The 17,359-nt window shown below is 28.6% G+C and overlaps 1 protein-coding gene across 1 annotated transcript; it reads right to left on the bottom strand.

Moving 5' to 3' along the window:
• Positions 1–8,855: 8,855 nt before the first annotated feature.
• On the bottom strand, positions 8,856–15,950 carry LOC119684615. The gene is made up of 5 exons (XM_038098693.1): positions 15,584–15,950; positions 15,464–15,516; positions 9,629–9,728; positions 9,441–9,523; positions 8,856–9,366 (listed from the first exon to the last, which is right to left on the bottom strand). The coding sequence occupies exons 1-5, from the start codon at positions 15,615–15,617 to the stop codon at positions 8,902–8,904; spliced, it is 735 nt and encodes a 244-aa protein (XP_037954621.1). The 5' UTR covers positions 15,618–15,950; the 3' UTR covers positions 8,856–8,901.
• Between the last annotated feature and the right edge of the window lie 1,409 nt (positions 15,951–17,359).

Here is a 17,359-nt window from a genome sequence, read left to right as displayed (position 1 = left end):
CTGAACATTGGCTCAATATATGCAACGCTGTCTCCCATTCTTCTACACATAGTCTGCAAATATCTTCCTCAATAAGAGCTATATTTTTGAGCTATATTCATTATATATATATTTTAAATATATATATATATTTTTCGATATATATATATCATCAACCTACTACTTCTCTTTATAATTTTCATATTAAAAATCAATAGGACTATATAGCGCGTTTACATGTGTAATCCTCAGCCACTAAGGATTTGTAGCTTAGTTTTCAACAATTTTAAATCTTTTGATTAATGATTTTTTGTAAAACTTTGCAAATACAAAATAACTAGAAAATATTCGGAAAGTAGTTAATTTTTTTTGTAAATATTTGACAAATATTTAGAACTCAAATAAACTTTTTTAAAAAAATGCTTTGTATTTCTGGTGAATGCAAATACTTGATTTTGTGTATTCGTCAAGTAAGAATCTCCGGAAATGCTCATTTATGTTTCCAGGGTGTCGAGTACAAATTTGCTTGTTTGTTTACGTTTCTAGGGGGTTAATTGAATGGTCTCATCCTACTTAGAAACTCCAAGCAGAGTTCTTCCTTTTTTTACATTTTACATATTTTATAAAATGAAATCATATTTGCATTATTGTCCTTTTTATGTTACGTTGTCACGTTGCCTTGTTTTGTTTTAAGGATTTTACGGTAAACAATTTGCTCCTTTTGCTCTGTTGTTGTTTATATTTCTTTGAATGCAGCTGTATAAACAAATTAAGTTTTATATTCAAATGTGGTGAGTTAACTAGACTTTAATTTGTTTTTTACAAATTAAATATTATTTATAATGTATAAATATTATTAATTTAAAAATTTTATTTCTTCTTCTTTCTTAGATTAACAGTTGTGGATGGATCAATGCTTCCTCAACTAATTTTTGCCATCTGGCTCGATTCGATTTCAAGTTTTTCTAATCGCTCACGCTTAGCTTCATTAAATCTTCTACAGCATCATCTAACCACATCTTTTTAGGTCTGCCTCTTCTTCAGGATCCAATTAGGTTTCTTACAAGTGCTTGTTTTGCTGATCTTTCTCGATTCATACACTGAACGTGTCCTACCCATCTTAGTCGTAGTGATTTTATGTATCGTATTACATTAATAAATCGTATTACATTCGATTGAATTCTCTAATTTGTGGTTGTAGCGAATACGATATGTATCATCATCTAGACATATTGGGCCAAAAATCTCTCTCAGTCCTTTCCATTCGTAGGTAGTAGTAGTCATACGTCAGTACTAGTCTATTTAGGCACTTATACATACGGAATTTTTTTGCATTGATAAGATTTTAGACTTAAAAAGTTTTATATAGGTATATATTATTTGCTGCCAGAATTCTATCTTGTATCGCAGCTGATGTATCGTCTTTGAAGTTTCGTAACTTTCCAAAGGTATTTGAATTCTGTGGCCGCTTTAAAGTTAATATTGTCAACAGACTTTGGATTTTGATCTCAGCATACATTATTTTTTTTTATGATGAACTTTTAGCCCGATTTTTGCAAATTTTATTATCTGTATTTAATTAATACTTCGGTACTGAAGTGAGGAATTATTTATAAACCAATGCCTTCGCATCGTTTTAAAAATATGGCGGCCAAGTACTATGTTTAACTGAAAACCCTGTGCACTTACTCGACGAACTAGTATTACCTTTAGACTAGGTCAAATAATCAATCTATATTTGCATTTATTTATTTATTTATTTTGTAGAATGACACTCCTATGATAATAACACACATTTCTATAAAATAATAATATCAATCTGTGTCAACCAGTAAAAATAGCAAAAAACGATGCTTAGGTTTAGTCAGAAGGCAAAAGTTATAGGAGGAAGCACAAGGAAAAATTTTAACTTTATTTTTAAATTTAATTCAAAATAAAAACTAAACGGGAAAAAAAAATTTATTCCAATATAATAACCACCCTTTTAATATTTATTAGTATATTAACTAAAGAAGATCATTATATTAAAGAGGGAAATCTGTTGTCAATTTATGCATAATCATCACACACCCATACCTTCATAATCAATTACCCACATTTAGGAGGACATTATTAGGACATTATTCTATAGGCTCACTTTTCATTATAAAATATTACTTCGGACATACTTTTATAGAAGTTATCACTCAAATTTCCCACTTGAATGACACCTCCCCCATGTCATTACTTTAAGTTTAACTATTTCGTTATAATGAATTGAAAAGATAATTTGTCAGTTTTCGGAATTAACGTCTATGAAGAATAATCTCGTAATAGTAACGGAAATGACTGATGCAGGACCTACAACTTCAATTTAAACAATTCTACAATTGAGAGTGATCGTGTATGTAACCCAACCAAAAACCTTAATTAGCCTAAAACAAATCATTTAATTATTTGAAAGTGTTAAATTGGAAAAAAACCTTTTTCATTCTAATAAAGATACAAAATAGCGTTGATAAAAAATGATTGAATAGCGAAATAACTTCCGTAATTAGGGTAAAAAGTAAAACAAATGATTTTCTTAGTAGCTCTCAGAGATTGTAGAAACAAACCTAATGTGATAACTATCTATTTTAATGTGATTTTATTAAGCAATTCTTAATTAATTTTTATGTACAATAGACCAAAAAAATTGCGTCATTAAATCCTTTAATACGCATTTTTACATGAACTAATCTATATTACTAGTTTATAACTTAAGAATCTTCAATTCTTAATAGTTCGGGAATGCTAGCTCGACGACAGTGGTATATCAGGCAACTGTAGAGTAAAGGCAGGCAGTCTGCTTTTTGACATTAGTTTCTCAGATATTGATATCTCAATTACATCGACTAAGCTGGCAACTAAACTTAAATATTTAAGTTTAGTTAAAAAATACCTGGACAGCTAGATATACTTCAACTAAAGTGAAACTTCCGTAGCACTACGGTATCCGTATTGACAGGTCACTGTGCACTAGGAACACATGTTATGAGACTGGCTCTGTCCTATAATATTTTTTCTCGTGATTGTGGCTGTGAAAAGGGTAAAGAATCCTTGTTTCATTTACTTTGTCATTGCCCATCTTTGGCCAATAGAAGATTATAAATCGTTTCGTTAGATGCCTTACCACAAAATAAAGTATTTAACTAAGTTTATAGACGTGCCAGGTTGATTGACTTTCACTTTAATGGGGGAATCGTGCGTTTCTGTATTATATGTACGCTGGTCTTTTTGGTCTGCATATAAACAACGATATTCAGGGGTATCACAACGATTTATTATTTGAGGGCAAGTGAGTTTTAGTGTATAAGACCACCAATTCAACCGAACCTTTTAGGTGTCTCAAAATAAATAATCTCAAAATAAATAAAATTTATTATATATCACAATAGGTGGCCTTTTGCATATTGGTGTTATGATATGACAATCTGACTCAACTTTAGTGAATGTTAATCTAAAAAAATTAATTAAAGTTTATTGCACTACAAACTTAAAATAATATTACCACATTTTCTAATAACTTAAAATAATATTATCGTATTTTCTAATAAAGATATTTCCCATAACACATATTTCCAATCACTTTATAACAAGAAGTTTTTACTACAAGTGTATTATTTAAGAAACTATATTATTAAATAAAATACCTACAATGTTCACATATTTAAAATATTATAGGGAAATATTTATAAAAATAATATATACTCTTACAAAGGCGATAGAGGATATATGTTTAAAATTTTACACATCAAAGAACACAATGAAGCATATCCTCCTCTGAGAAACGACCAGTCATGCAGCAACTGCAATTTAAAATAACTGAAATACTTAGATATATTTGAAGTGACACAGAAGGATATGCAATCATCGTATTGGGCGCATTTAAACAATATCATTACATTCACGCAATTGCTTTAGATACATATTTTTCGGAAGGGACACAATCATAATTTGTACGAATACGTAACACAGACGAGGCAAAGGTGCAATAGGGTTTTTTTTTTAAATTCAAAGTAATTTAAAAAGTAGTTAATTGAAATTTTTATTTTATTATAATCTCAATCGTTAGAATTAAAAAAATTAAGGATTCAGGGCTTATAACACACACAGATGAGTGCATATTCGTTCCAACCCGATTTTTATTATTTGTCAGAGTGATTGTGGCATTGTGTTGACATTGGGTATTAACTGCAAATCCTTTTCAGTACGCCTCAAAAAACATTAAGTACCTTTTGATAGATTTCATAATATTAAAATAAATGTAGAAGTATATCTAGTTGTATATACTGACGATCATTTTCCAAATATGGAAAGATAATGTACGATTTAATCTTATTAAAAAGCCTTTTTCAGTTTGTCACATCATATTAAATTGAAAATTAATTTATAACTTAATAATTTAAACGAAAGGATTCTATTGAATAATTTCAAAATGCTTGAGATAACTTCGCTATAATTGAAGAACAAATTTTTTACTCGTGAACTATCCAATTTGAAAAAGTTAGAATTGCTTCTACGTCTACTTACAAAATGTGTTTTTCAATCCAAACCTCATTTAGTTCAAACTAACATTTCGATAATTATGACAGTGATAGTATATTACATAGGAAATAATATCCTTTAATATGAAGTATAATGAAGCATATATTATCCATGTTTACAATAGCTGTATTCTTTTGAGATGATCGCTCCAATAAACCAACTTTTAGAATAACTTGGCATTACTGCTTAAACTAACAAATAGCTGACAACAATTTCAAATAAGTTTGCGATTGAATTTTATGAAAAGTTTTTTATATAAATATACATATAAAAATTCCTATATATACGGTAACACAATGGGCTAATAGACCTAAGTGGATCAATAAGGAATCGCCGGTATAACATAACCTAACCTACATATAAAGAATGAATGACACAAAAAAGTTATTGGTGAGCATTTTATATTGCATGTATTTAAATTTATATAAAAGTAAATTTATTTTAGGCTTTATCCATGATAACACAGAAAACTGATGAAAAAGAAGGATGGAAAGACAGTGGCGCATTAATTAAATATTTGAAATATTTAATAGCTCCAGCTCTTCAGAAGAATCTGGTCAGGAAACTCATAAAAAATGTGTTGACTTCAAGTTAACAATTGAAAATAAGAGTGAGTTGGACTTCAAACGCAATTTCAGGTTATTGCGTGAAACGGTGAATTACATAATTATGAGCATACGAAGAACTGAAATCAATTAAATAATTATTTAATACTATTTTCAGTAAGGTTTTCTCAGTCTGCATATTTTCCGAAAGCGGCAAGAAAGCTGAAATTCGTGCTTCCTTGTAGCACCGCAAAAACCAATGGTCTAGTTTTTAGTCCATTGTTTCTAGACTGTAATTATAGAACAGCAATTAGAAATAGATGAAAAGAAATTTCAGAAATAACATTACTAGTTATTACTAAATGAGTAGTATTTAGCAATGTTTTATTTTTATTGCAATTCTCTTATAGCTTTTTACATATATTATAACGATTGCGTTTTGTATTTATATGGTACATGTATTGCATTTTGTAATGAACATAATACAGAAATTATAAATTCCTTCATAAATTATTAACGAATGACACCTTCACAATTACTAACCTAATTATCAATTTCTAACCAGTCATCTTAATAGTATCCTGCTATTAAGCCTATAGATCACCTGGTAATCGCAGCGAGTAAGGCCCAAAATTTGATTGCTCTTTAGATGGAATCAAAATTTTATCACTTATAATGCAAATTATGGTTATTTATCAAACATAACATTCTACGAAGTAAAGTCATTTTTTACTCGTATTATTTATACAATCGTAGTATAATACCTTAGTAATAAGAACTAATTAATATTTAATCTTCTGAAATAAATTTTAGACATTGAGTTCTAATTTATTTTGGCTTTTTATTTGCTCATTTTTGTGATACACAGTGCTTTTAATGTAGTTAATGCTTCAAAAATTATAAATAATATATAATTCTCATGAAGTTTAAATGAATTTAAGTATGTATTTATTGAATATATTTGAATTCAGTAAGTCTAATTTTAATATAAATTTTAGTTATGTTTTTATCAGTGTTCAAATTTGTATATTGGTTTTGAATTCTTGTTGATATGTAAAGTATTTAATAAAGCAACAATAACGCCCGGACATTTTAAACTCATGATTTTATATACAACCAATAAATATGTAAAGTTATTAAAATTATGCATTTGCATTAGGGCCATGTTATGCAGAGTGTCTCGGGCACGGCAAATTACGCTCTTTCGGGCTATGCCGAAAATGCATATTATGCAGAGTGTCACACCAGTATTGCCAATTTTATGTTTTTACTACTTCTTGGTACTTCTTGGTTGTGCCTAAATTTAAAAGGAAATTTAGATATCCTCACTTTCAATTTACCACCAAAAATAACTCGCATAAAAAAACTCATAGAGGCTGTAATAATGTTAATTTATTATTATATTATCTTATAATAATTGTTAACAGTACTTACGCGTTTCTTTAAAATCGAAAAGTGTAATAATTATATTATTAGCGATTTGTAAAAAAAATGCTGTGTTGCTTACTGCCATTTTTTCTCCAAAACGTACTAGAATTGTAGTAGTTTGCTCCTAAAAGGCACAAATTTTGAAATTTATTACTAAACAACACTGTTTTGCCTTAGTGCCGGGGCACAAATACGCCGGCTCTCATGCCGGAGTTTGAACGGCCATATTCTTTTTTCTCTCATTCTCAAATTTAAAATTTGCTTTGAAAACAACAACAATTGTACTCATGCCGTGCCCGAGACACTCTGCATAACATGGCCCTTACATACAAATATAAACCGTAAGGTCTGACATTGAAATTTCGTGGTAGTCAGGTTTTTGTAATGATGCCTTAGAAAAAGAAAATGAAACAGAAATTAACAGGGTACTCGTTAAGAGCTGGATGGATTACTGCAGCTATTGTAAATATAATTTACAAAAGTGTGCTTGTAAGTAACTCCAATGGGACAGAAGGCACAGAAGATCCTTTTGAATGAAGACCAAAATGTGAAATACACAATAAATTAAAAAAAATTACTTTTTTAAAATATTTAAATTTATTCATCAACACTCACAATAGACATAAAATAATAAACAAACTTCTCTAACATCTGAATGGAATTTTCCGTTTTCTTCCAAAAATCATTGATAATAGATTCGTTATAAGATTTGGCACCATTAAGCAGCTTCAAGAAAGCGGTCTTCATTTTTGCGAATTTTGTTCTTGCTTTGCATGATCATTTTTAAGCGACACGTTAATTGTCCCACTTTAAATCAATATAAAGTGTTACTTTATATCTACTACGTAGATGCAAAATCAGACAGTACCGGGTTCGAATATTAACTGCTAAAGCTATTTAGGTATCAACTTTACATTTGACAATAAACATTTATCGTTTTGTAAGTTAAAAAAACATTAAAGAATGATTTAACTTGCTGTAATTAGGTTACTGGAAAATATTTTCAAGTATATTAGAGATTTGACTGCCGATCCTATTGCATTAGTCTTATAGTAATTAAAGAACCAGGTCTACTATCTTTTATATACGTTAGTGACAATGGTATAACATACATCAAAACAGTCAGAATGGCAAATCATAACATATAACATTGATACCCATATATTTGTTATGGAATATATAGTGGGATGGACCTGGAGCTTCTTACTCATTAAATTTGATATAGATAATTTCATTTATGTTTTACAAATGAAAATGTAACAATTCTCTTGACAAGTGGTGGGTTATGCTGCATGAATTATTGTGACATACACAAAATTCAAATAAATAAATTAAATAAAAGTTGTTTAAATTGTTTAAATAAATTTCTCACAACAAAAATTAAAAACATCATATAAATGTTTAAATTTTTGGCAATGTTAACTCATTTATAACCAACCAAATGCATATAATTCTATTAAAATATTTAAAAAAATCTTTCAAATGCGCAAATTATTTTTATAAAATAATAATTAATATTAAAATTATAGCCAACCAGTCTTGGTATATTTTTGATGTATAACGTGATATAGATCAGGGCTGCCCAAAGCACGAGCCGCTGGCGTGTTGTGGCCATGGGGTATTATATTTGCGGCCACGACATGTTTCTAATATACCACAATTAGGCAAATTTTGCTTTGTTATATTTTGGTAACATTACATTATTTTATTTTTGTGGTATCCCAAATAAATGAAATAAAATTATTTAAATAATATATGTATATATATATTACACTACACCTTAATTTACTTAATTGGTAAAAACTTTTATATATGCATATTTCTTTGTACAACTGGTAAAAAAAAACTCGTTTCAAGCTATAAGTCATTATAATAAAAATCAAACATTTTTCGTATGGCAATAAACGTATATATTTATTTTTATATTGGCCCGCGATCTTCTCCGGTCTGGACAGCCCTGATATAGATCCTTAATTACACAAAAGGGTTAACATACAATATAAAAATGATTAGGTCTTCTCTAAAGTTATTGGTCAGCTTTGTGTTTCATTACAGCAGTTGCATTTCCTGAACAATTAATAATCATTAGATTTATTTAAAAATATGATCAATAATATACATATGGGTTTTGTTTCCCTTAATTGCAGTGTTTAAATATATGACAGAATATTAAGTTTCATATTCTCATGAAATGTCCACTTAAATGAAATACCATATACTACATGTTATTATTTAGCAAGCTTCTGTTGTTCGGATAATATTTAAATACTGTTTGTTAAGATAAAACAGACTTAAAAGGTTAAATTTACATTCAAGATAAATTAAAAGCTATATATATACATATATAATTTCTTATATTAAATATTAATTCAAAATCAATTTATCACAGTCGAATAGCTGCGAAAGTAGAAAATTCATGAATTGGATCAATCAGTTCAGCATAGGTTTTTCCCTCATAAACAAAATCTTTGTTGGCAACTTTATAAACTGTAGTAAATCCCAGTTTTTCACCAACTTTCTGTGAAAATTTTGATGTAAAAGTTGACGATATTGCTTCTGGCTTAAGTGACCGAACATGAGCCGGTAACGAATTGACATCCGTTAATGTACAATTACCTAATTGTTTGAAAAAGTCAATTGAATATTTAGAAATTGTAGCTGCCAACCCTCTCTTTCCAAAGTTAATATGTGTGGAAAGGAATACGATTTCTACAACGCAATCGACATTCCATTCCTTGAACAGATCAAAAGTAGTTTCCATGGTACATAAATAATTGGAGACCCAACGCATTTCTTTACTTTTGAATGATTCCAAAACATCATCAAGACCAATATTTGCTGAAGGGCACTGTAATATATAACATAATATAACAAATCTATACAAATATTGACACATCTAAACCAATAAATAAATAAACTTACTATAAATTTATTAGCAGCCATTGCTACTACCTCCTTGGTTTCACGATGTATAGCGCAAAACGAAACACCATCCTTTAAAATTGCTTCAATAGAAATGAAAGAACATTATGTTAATTATTTCTACATACACATATATAAATATTATTAGTTGAATAAATAATAATTAACTCAATTTAAATAAAACTTACATTTTAGTAATATTTCCATTTCATCCATAGTCTGTTGACTTCCACACAAATTAGTTGCAATACTAACATTTTCATATTTCATGAATGAGTTTTGAAATAACTGCAATTAATAGAAATAATATGTTAGAACCAAAATAAATAATAATAATACTAATAATAATAATAACAATAATAGTCATATCAGATATAGATGTCAAAGCAATTACAAGCATAAAATTCTAAGATCTCCAGCTAGCCAACCTACAAATAGTTTGGTTTCTCAATTCCTTCTTTAATACTCGTATGTATTTTCTTACTATGTTAATTTGAATAATATTTCTTTCCAATTTCTTATTTCTAAGGACTTCATATTTGTAAATATGATGTTTACAACCGAACACTAAAAATTCTTTAATTTTCTATATATCAATGTAATAGACTAATCAATAACATTTTTCTGGACAAGAAGCTACTATTAGTCATTCTTAGTTCTTTTTTCTATTGAATGTCTTAACTAATAGTTGACTTCTAAAACTAGAATCAATAGCACGCAACGTCATTATCGGAATACAATCCAGATTAATCAGATTTTAACTAAATCTCAAGTCTAAATATTCTTACTGGACGCATCAGGTTGGTTCAACCATATCAAATGTTGGTTTTCATATCATTTTTACCACATGAGATAAAATTTATCTGACAAATTTATCAGGTCAATTTAACTAGTATATGGTTATTATTTTATTTTGATGTTCTACCTTAACACAATTCTTTAAATAATGAACCTCTTCATTAAATTTATTTCTCAAAGTAAAATAATGAAATGATCAAGAATATAGACGAACTGTCAAAATCTTCATTCCAGTTTGTATAAAATTATTTATTTATGAAGACAATGTAACAAAAATCAGAAAAAAAAAGAAAAAAAATTCGAATGAAACATCTTATATTGTATGCATGAAATGTGTAACTATATATAATCAGAACAGTTAATTGGTTTTAGTAAGTGTTTGATTTCCCATATAATTTGAATAGTTACAGGACTTATATACCAATCAGTCTATAATGTCAATAAAATAAAAAAATCTTTGAGTGAGAAAACAAATCTCTTCTAACACGCATTATTTATACAATCGCAGAACTAATTAATATTTAATCTTCTGAAATAAATTTTAGGCATTGAGTTCTAATTTATTTTGGCTTTTTATTTGCTCATTTTTGTGATACACAGTGCTTTTAATGTAGTTAATGCTTCAAATTTTATAAATACTATATAATTCTCATGAAGTTTAAATGAATTTAAGTATGTATTTATTGAATGTATTTGACTTCAGTAAGTCTAATTTTAATATAATTTTTAGTTATCTTTTCATCAATGTTCAAATTCGGAAACTGGTTTTGAATTGTCGTTGATATGTAAAGTATTTGATAGAACAACTATATTATGCCGTCATTAAAACTCTCAATTTAATATACATCGAAAAAATATATATGCTGAACAAAGTTATGCATTAAGAGACCTTTACACAGCATAGTCCGCTGCCATTACACATCAAATTGATGTTTAAAGGTCACTTTACATACAAACATAAACCGTAAGCTCTGACATATCGTGGTTGTCAGGTTTTTCTAATCAGGTCAATTTAACTTGTATGTAGTTAAAGCATATTTTTCTGATGTCTATAAAATAAAAAATCATTGAGTTAGAAAACAATCTAACAGTGTACCTTGTATCTTTTATAAATCCGAGTATATAAATAATCACAAGAGTATTATATTGCCAATAAATCTAGCTAGATGGTTCTAAAAAAATCTTTGAGTTAGTATGGCATATAAGTTCTTCTGGTAACAATATATGTATGTGTATTTGTTTCATAAAGCCTGAATAATCTTTAACTGTACTGAAGAATAATATCGCTTATTTCTGCTGTCTATAATAATATATTTATTTAGGAGCTAGTAAGCTGCTTATTCCTATTCCACAATTATATATATTTATTTTATTTTTTTCTATCTTATCTATAAAAAAGAACAAGTAGTTAGAACGTATTTTTACTGAGTTCTTGCTAATAAAATTTGTACGTGTTCATTAATATAATAAGACAAGCTCATTAAAAGTTTTGCTCATTTGGATAGATCATAATATAGATGATATCACCTCGATAAGTTTTATACGTCACATGGTTACTGCTTTATTTGTTTACACTGTTTTTAAAACTTAATTAAATTTACACTGTGAAGTACAACTTAATTAAATAATATGGACAGATAAGATAAGATATATATTGTGTATTAAATGTTATAACAAGATTTTGTAGCTCTTTTGTAATCAATTATAAAACCAAATAACTTTATAAAGTTTTTTCTACTGCTAAAACGTGATTAACAACTTATACACTATGGGCTAAGCAGAGAGGTTCCTTGAAACATCAATTATAGGATTAAGAACAAATAGGTGAACTACAAATTACTTTTAAAAGTATTTCCTAATTTTAGCATTACATTTCTGTTTTCAATATATTTGATAGTGTAACACTACAACCAAAAATATTTCATTGCAATTATACACCAATAGAATGACGTATTATTTTCTGTGATTCTCTTGTCAGATTTGGTTTTTTTTTTAGACGAAACTGTTTACATTGTCGGGTCTGAATTTAAAGTCAGCCTTAAGGATGCTAACATAAGTAAATGTACTTTATGATTTAAAAGTGAGACTTCGCCAGACAAGAACTATTACAGTTCCTTACAAAAACAAGCGAAAAGTATTCGCCGTGTTATATTCCGATATTTAAAACAAGCTTTCAAACTAACTCTCAAGCTTTTTTTTGTTTTTTAAGAACAGGGGTTGTTGTGACCACTATACGTGCTTGTGTTAAAATACCTGAAAGTAGACCGTAAATTAAGTTGAAACAATAATATTTGAAAAGACTCTAATAGCTTCATAAAAAAATATTTTGTATCTAAAAACTCTAACTCTTAATTCAACATGGAAAGAACAAAGCCGAATACGTCTTTGATAAGCCAATCCGCAAAAAGAAAACTCGCTGAAACATCGCCCGACATTTCGTTACAAGACATTTTAAAAGCAATCTAAAGCATGCGTCGAAAGCAGACATCGAAGACATGAAAACACAAATGCTGAATAAAATTGAAGAGTTGCAGCTCGAAAACCAGAGACTTAAGATGGAAGTTGAGCAGCTAAAAAAAGATAGAGACCTGGATCGAAAAAAACTCAACAGAATAGTTATAGAAAAAAAGAAGCGAAATTTGATAGTGAAAGGCATGGTAATAGAAGAATCGCCAAATAACGCATTCAAGAAAATATGCAATGATAAGTTGGGGCTTTACGATATATCAATTCAAAGTACGCGATTAATGTACGAAAAAAACAATAAAATGAACATCGTCGTAGGTCTTCATACCACCACTTTATCCACTTTATGCAGCACAGATATGGGGAATAGACGAATTAAACGAAGTAGAAATGCTTCAAAGATACTTCATAAAAAGAATATTCAAGTTACCACAAAATACGCCCAACTATATACAGCATTTAGAAACAGAATTGTCAACTTTATATATAGAGACGCTAAAACTACATTTTAAATATGTAAATCACGTCATGAATCTGAGTGACAATAGAATCCCTAAAATTCTGGCAAGTTTCCTCGCAAATACGAAGACAGGTTTTGTTGAAAAATGGCAATCACTGGCTAATAGGCATGATGAAGTATTGTTGCTCGAAAATATAGAAGTATGGCGTTTGTGGCAAAAAAATATATTGATAAAAATTATGGCGAATGAAAGAGCTAAATTTACATTGGCAGCAAGGGCAAGTGATTATAGACATGCTTACAAAAGGCTGGAATATGAATTACGCGATCGGAATTATTTTAAGGATGATTATACTATTTGAACTATCAGCCAGATTTTTAAAACTCGGGGCGAACTCCTTAAATAAAATTATAGACCATATGTGCAAGTAAATTCAACACATTGTTCATTGTGTAATTTAGACCAGCCAGAGGACATAATACACTTTATTGGATTATGTCCAATTTTGAAAGAAATGCGCTTCAAATTCTATAGGAAGCACACTCTTACAGAAGAGGAAATAATAGAGGCTTTAAACGGGGAAAACTGGACCGCACTCTCTGGCTATGTTAAAGATGCAATTAATTACAGACATAGAATAATAAATGAAGATTGTTAGTTTTAAATAAAATAGAATAAGAACAAGAAAAATATTTAATTCTACTTTAATATACTGTAAAATATATTTTAATTAGCTTTAGAACACTTCATTATCAGTTAACTAGTCTGTTGGCAGACGGCCTTTAGTTCAATAAGTAACAATATTTTAATGTGTAAATTTTTTGTAATTTATTTATTAATAACATAAATTAACGTGTAAGATTAGTTTTAAGATTAAAATATTATATTGTGTTTGAACTAAAATAAAAAAATAATAAAAAAATACTACTACTACTACTTCTATATAACATAGCGAAGCGAAATATTTGTTAGGCCGAGCTGTTTTTTTCTTTCACCTCTTAATGAGATAAATGTAGCAAACAATGTGCATCCCATAAAAATGTTCAGATTACAATGAAATTGTGAGAAATTATAAAGACGATTTACTGTTCAGATGTAGCATTAAGATTTCATCAAATATTAAATATTAAATATTACAAATTAATATTAATGTTATTAATATTAACATTAAATATTAAACAACAATAGCAGAAAACGATTTATAATGGGAATAAATACCTCACGTACTAAGGCAACGCTGAACGAAAATATGCTGTAAAAGAACAAGAAACTTACCTAGATTTAATATGGAGTAGTGCTAACTTCCTTGAATCATAACAGATTATAGTTTGATTTATATATAAAGAATATGATGCTTATGCTTATGAATATGATGGAATATAATAAAGCTTTAAATTTATAATGTGCTAAGTTTATATGAGCTCCCATAAATACCATTTCTTTTAAATCGCTTTCAGATTATAAAAAGCAGTTTAACATTTATTTGAATAAGAAATAATAGGCATTGCGTTAGAATTAGTTTATAGATTCAAGATACCAGCTTTTAACTGATAATAAGTTTAAAAGTTCTTTAAATGTTTGTACCAACACCTCGTTATCGAATCTTAGAATGGTTACAGGCTTCTCGAGGAGGTATGCAGATCTGAGGTCAGTTATTGCTTAGTGATAAACAATTATCCAGTCAAGACGTAAAGAGGGGGTTTGAATAAGCCTCGCAGTTAAGAGAGAGTAAAAGTGCTTAAGTGTACTGACTGTGTAGCAATGCTTTAAATATGTATAAAGAATTCTCTCTAAAGAAGTGACAAAACAAACACTTACATGAACATCAATTGATGGGCAAGATAATAACTTAGAAGAAATAGTTTGATGTTTTAATAATGGATCTTATAATACCCAATATCAGGAAATATCGAGAAAAATGGAATGCATATGACCATCAAGGACTGTAACACTAAAAAAGAAACTGCGGACTACGTTGATCTCGCAGAGATTCCTGTAGACAGTACAATGGCAGTACAGAGAAAACTTTTCAACCCTTTTTCTATTACTGTTCTATTACTGTTACACACAAATAGTTAAATTGTCAGGAGATTCATAATTTAAAGAATCGCTTGAACTCAATACAGTTGACTTACTAAAACGTATTCCAATAGGATTCAGTTCTATTTGAGTCTGAATTATTTAGAAATTACCATTGTAATTATAGTAAAATTTTGAATATCAGCATCAAATACATTGCACTAATATTAAAATAACATTACCAATGTATCAACTACTCAAGAATGTATCAATACTCACATTTAATGTTTTATCATAAAGGTCCTCTGTGATTCTCACAATTTCCAATTCGCCTGAAATATTGGAAAATTAAGTACTTGTTTTCTTCAGATATGTATAGAGCACTAGAACATTTTTTACCATCACAAATGATAATTCCACCGTTGACACTCATTTCAAACAAGAAATTGTTTTTAATTTTAAAAGTTTTTTATCTCTGAAAGTCAAATAAAACAATTTTGTGTGCAAATCAGCAGACAACTTAGTCCAATTCTTGTCTTTCCAAAATATGAATCCCAACTAAACTTTATTAAAATAAATTGAACAAAATTGTTGATAAAATTTTGCTTTGAGAGCTTTGAATTTCATTTTAGCACTTGGAAAGTATATTGATAATACGGTAATTTGCCGGTCTGTTTATAGATAAAAACCATCATCACATATATACACACATGCCTTACATATATCAGTGAAAATGATGACAGTTCACTATTTTAATAAAACTTAATGAAATATAATTCATACGCATGTTGTTTTTGAAAAAAATATTCTTTTTCAAAATTTCGTGTCCATACATAAAATTTTTTTAAACAGAATAAACAGTGCCATAGTTGAAGAAATATAGCTTTTCCCAAAAGGGTGCGATACTCGTATGTTAATGATTATTTAATAATAATAAAATTTGATACTTTATGTTTGTTAGACCATATGTAACTACTTAGTGCAAAAATAGTTAATACCTTTCCCGATTTCTGATACCAATTTTACCGTGAATTCAAAACTTTATTTCGACTATCATCTTACACTAAACAAACCAAAAGTTTCATCAGTATAACCAGAAAGCGGAGCAAATGAGTGGGGCTCCAAAGAATAATAAAATTATTTTTGTCAATTAATTTAAGAATATAAAATAAGATATTAAAATATTCCCTATGAGAACTAAACAACAACAAAAATGCTTAATATTAATTTTAAGGCCATGTGCGAGTTCAAGTAAATTTATGGTCATTTAAGGGAAATAGTAAATTTTGTCAGCAAGGCAGTATTTACTAGAATTTAGAGTAGGTAAATTAGGTGTTACCATTGTGGAAATTTTATAAGATGTTTAGTAAATAAATAAATAAATAAATTTATAAACTTTTAACCAAAAATAATAAATAAGTACAATAAACAAATGAATAAATATTTACATAAGTGTAGTACAAAAAATTCCTGGAAAATTTCAATTTACTTTACCTCAATTTACTCGAACTCGCACACGGCCTAAATCGTAAATGTGTTTTTACTTGTTGCTCATTATTGCGGATTCTTTTTTTTTATTATAAAATACTGCTTCAGACACAATTCTGTAGAAGGAAGCATCACCCATATTTTCCCTTTTAGCTACACCCATGAAAAATACATAATTGTTACGTATATAATAATAAACAAGTGACGACGCTTTATACAGACAGAGTGAACGGAAGATGGTTCAAGACATTTACAGCAAGTGGTTTAAATTGTATTGATATGTAAACTCCAATCCTGCAAGCTATCTATTTCAGAATCATAAAAAAGTAAAACCGTTTTTCGAAAATACTGAGAAAATCGCAGTAAGAGACAGTTTCGTCCTCGATCTCTACACCGAACTTGAGCTCTAATACAAAAATATTGTACATCTATTGAAATATTTTAAAATACTTCCACTAGAAGTTCCTCAAGCTTCATGAACTTTTTAATTCAAAAAGATACCGTAAACAAATAGATGATTTTGAAAAATCGCTTAAGAAAAAAAAAATCGGCAGTATGCAACATGTGTAACATGTGCTTCCAGTAGCGGCATAAGGAAGAGTGCTTTGAAGTGACGGCTTAGGGCTACAGAAATATCAAGTCGCCAGAAACAGATTTTGAGAAGTTCCTTAAGAAAAAAAAAGGTCA

The sequence above is a fragment of the Teleopsis dalmanni genome, chromosome 2 (genome assembly GCF_002237135.1).
Source record: "Teleopsis dalmanni isolate 2A chromosome 2, ASM223713v2, whole genome shotgun sequence".
In the NCBI taxonomy this organism is placed as follows: Eukaryota; Metazoa; Arthropoda; class Insecta; order Diptera; family Diopsidae; genus Teleopsis; species Teleopsis dalmanni.
Note: the sequence above shows the minus strand (reverse complement) of the source record. Positions and strands in the feature narration are given on the sequence as shown.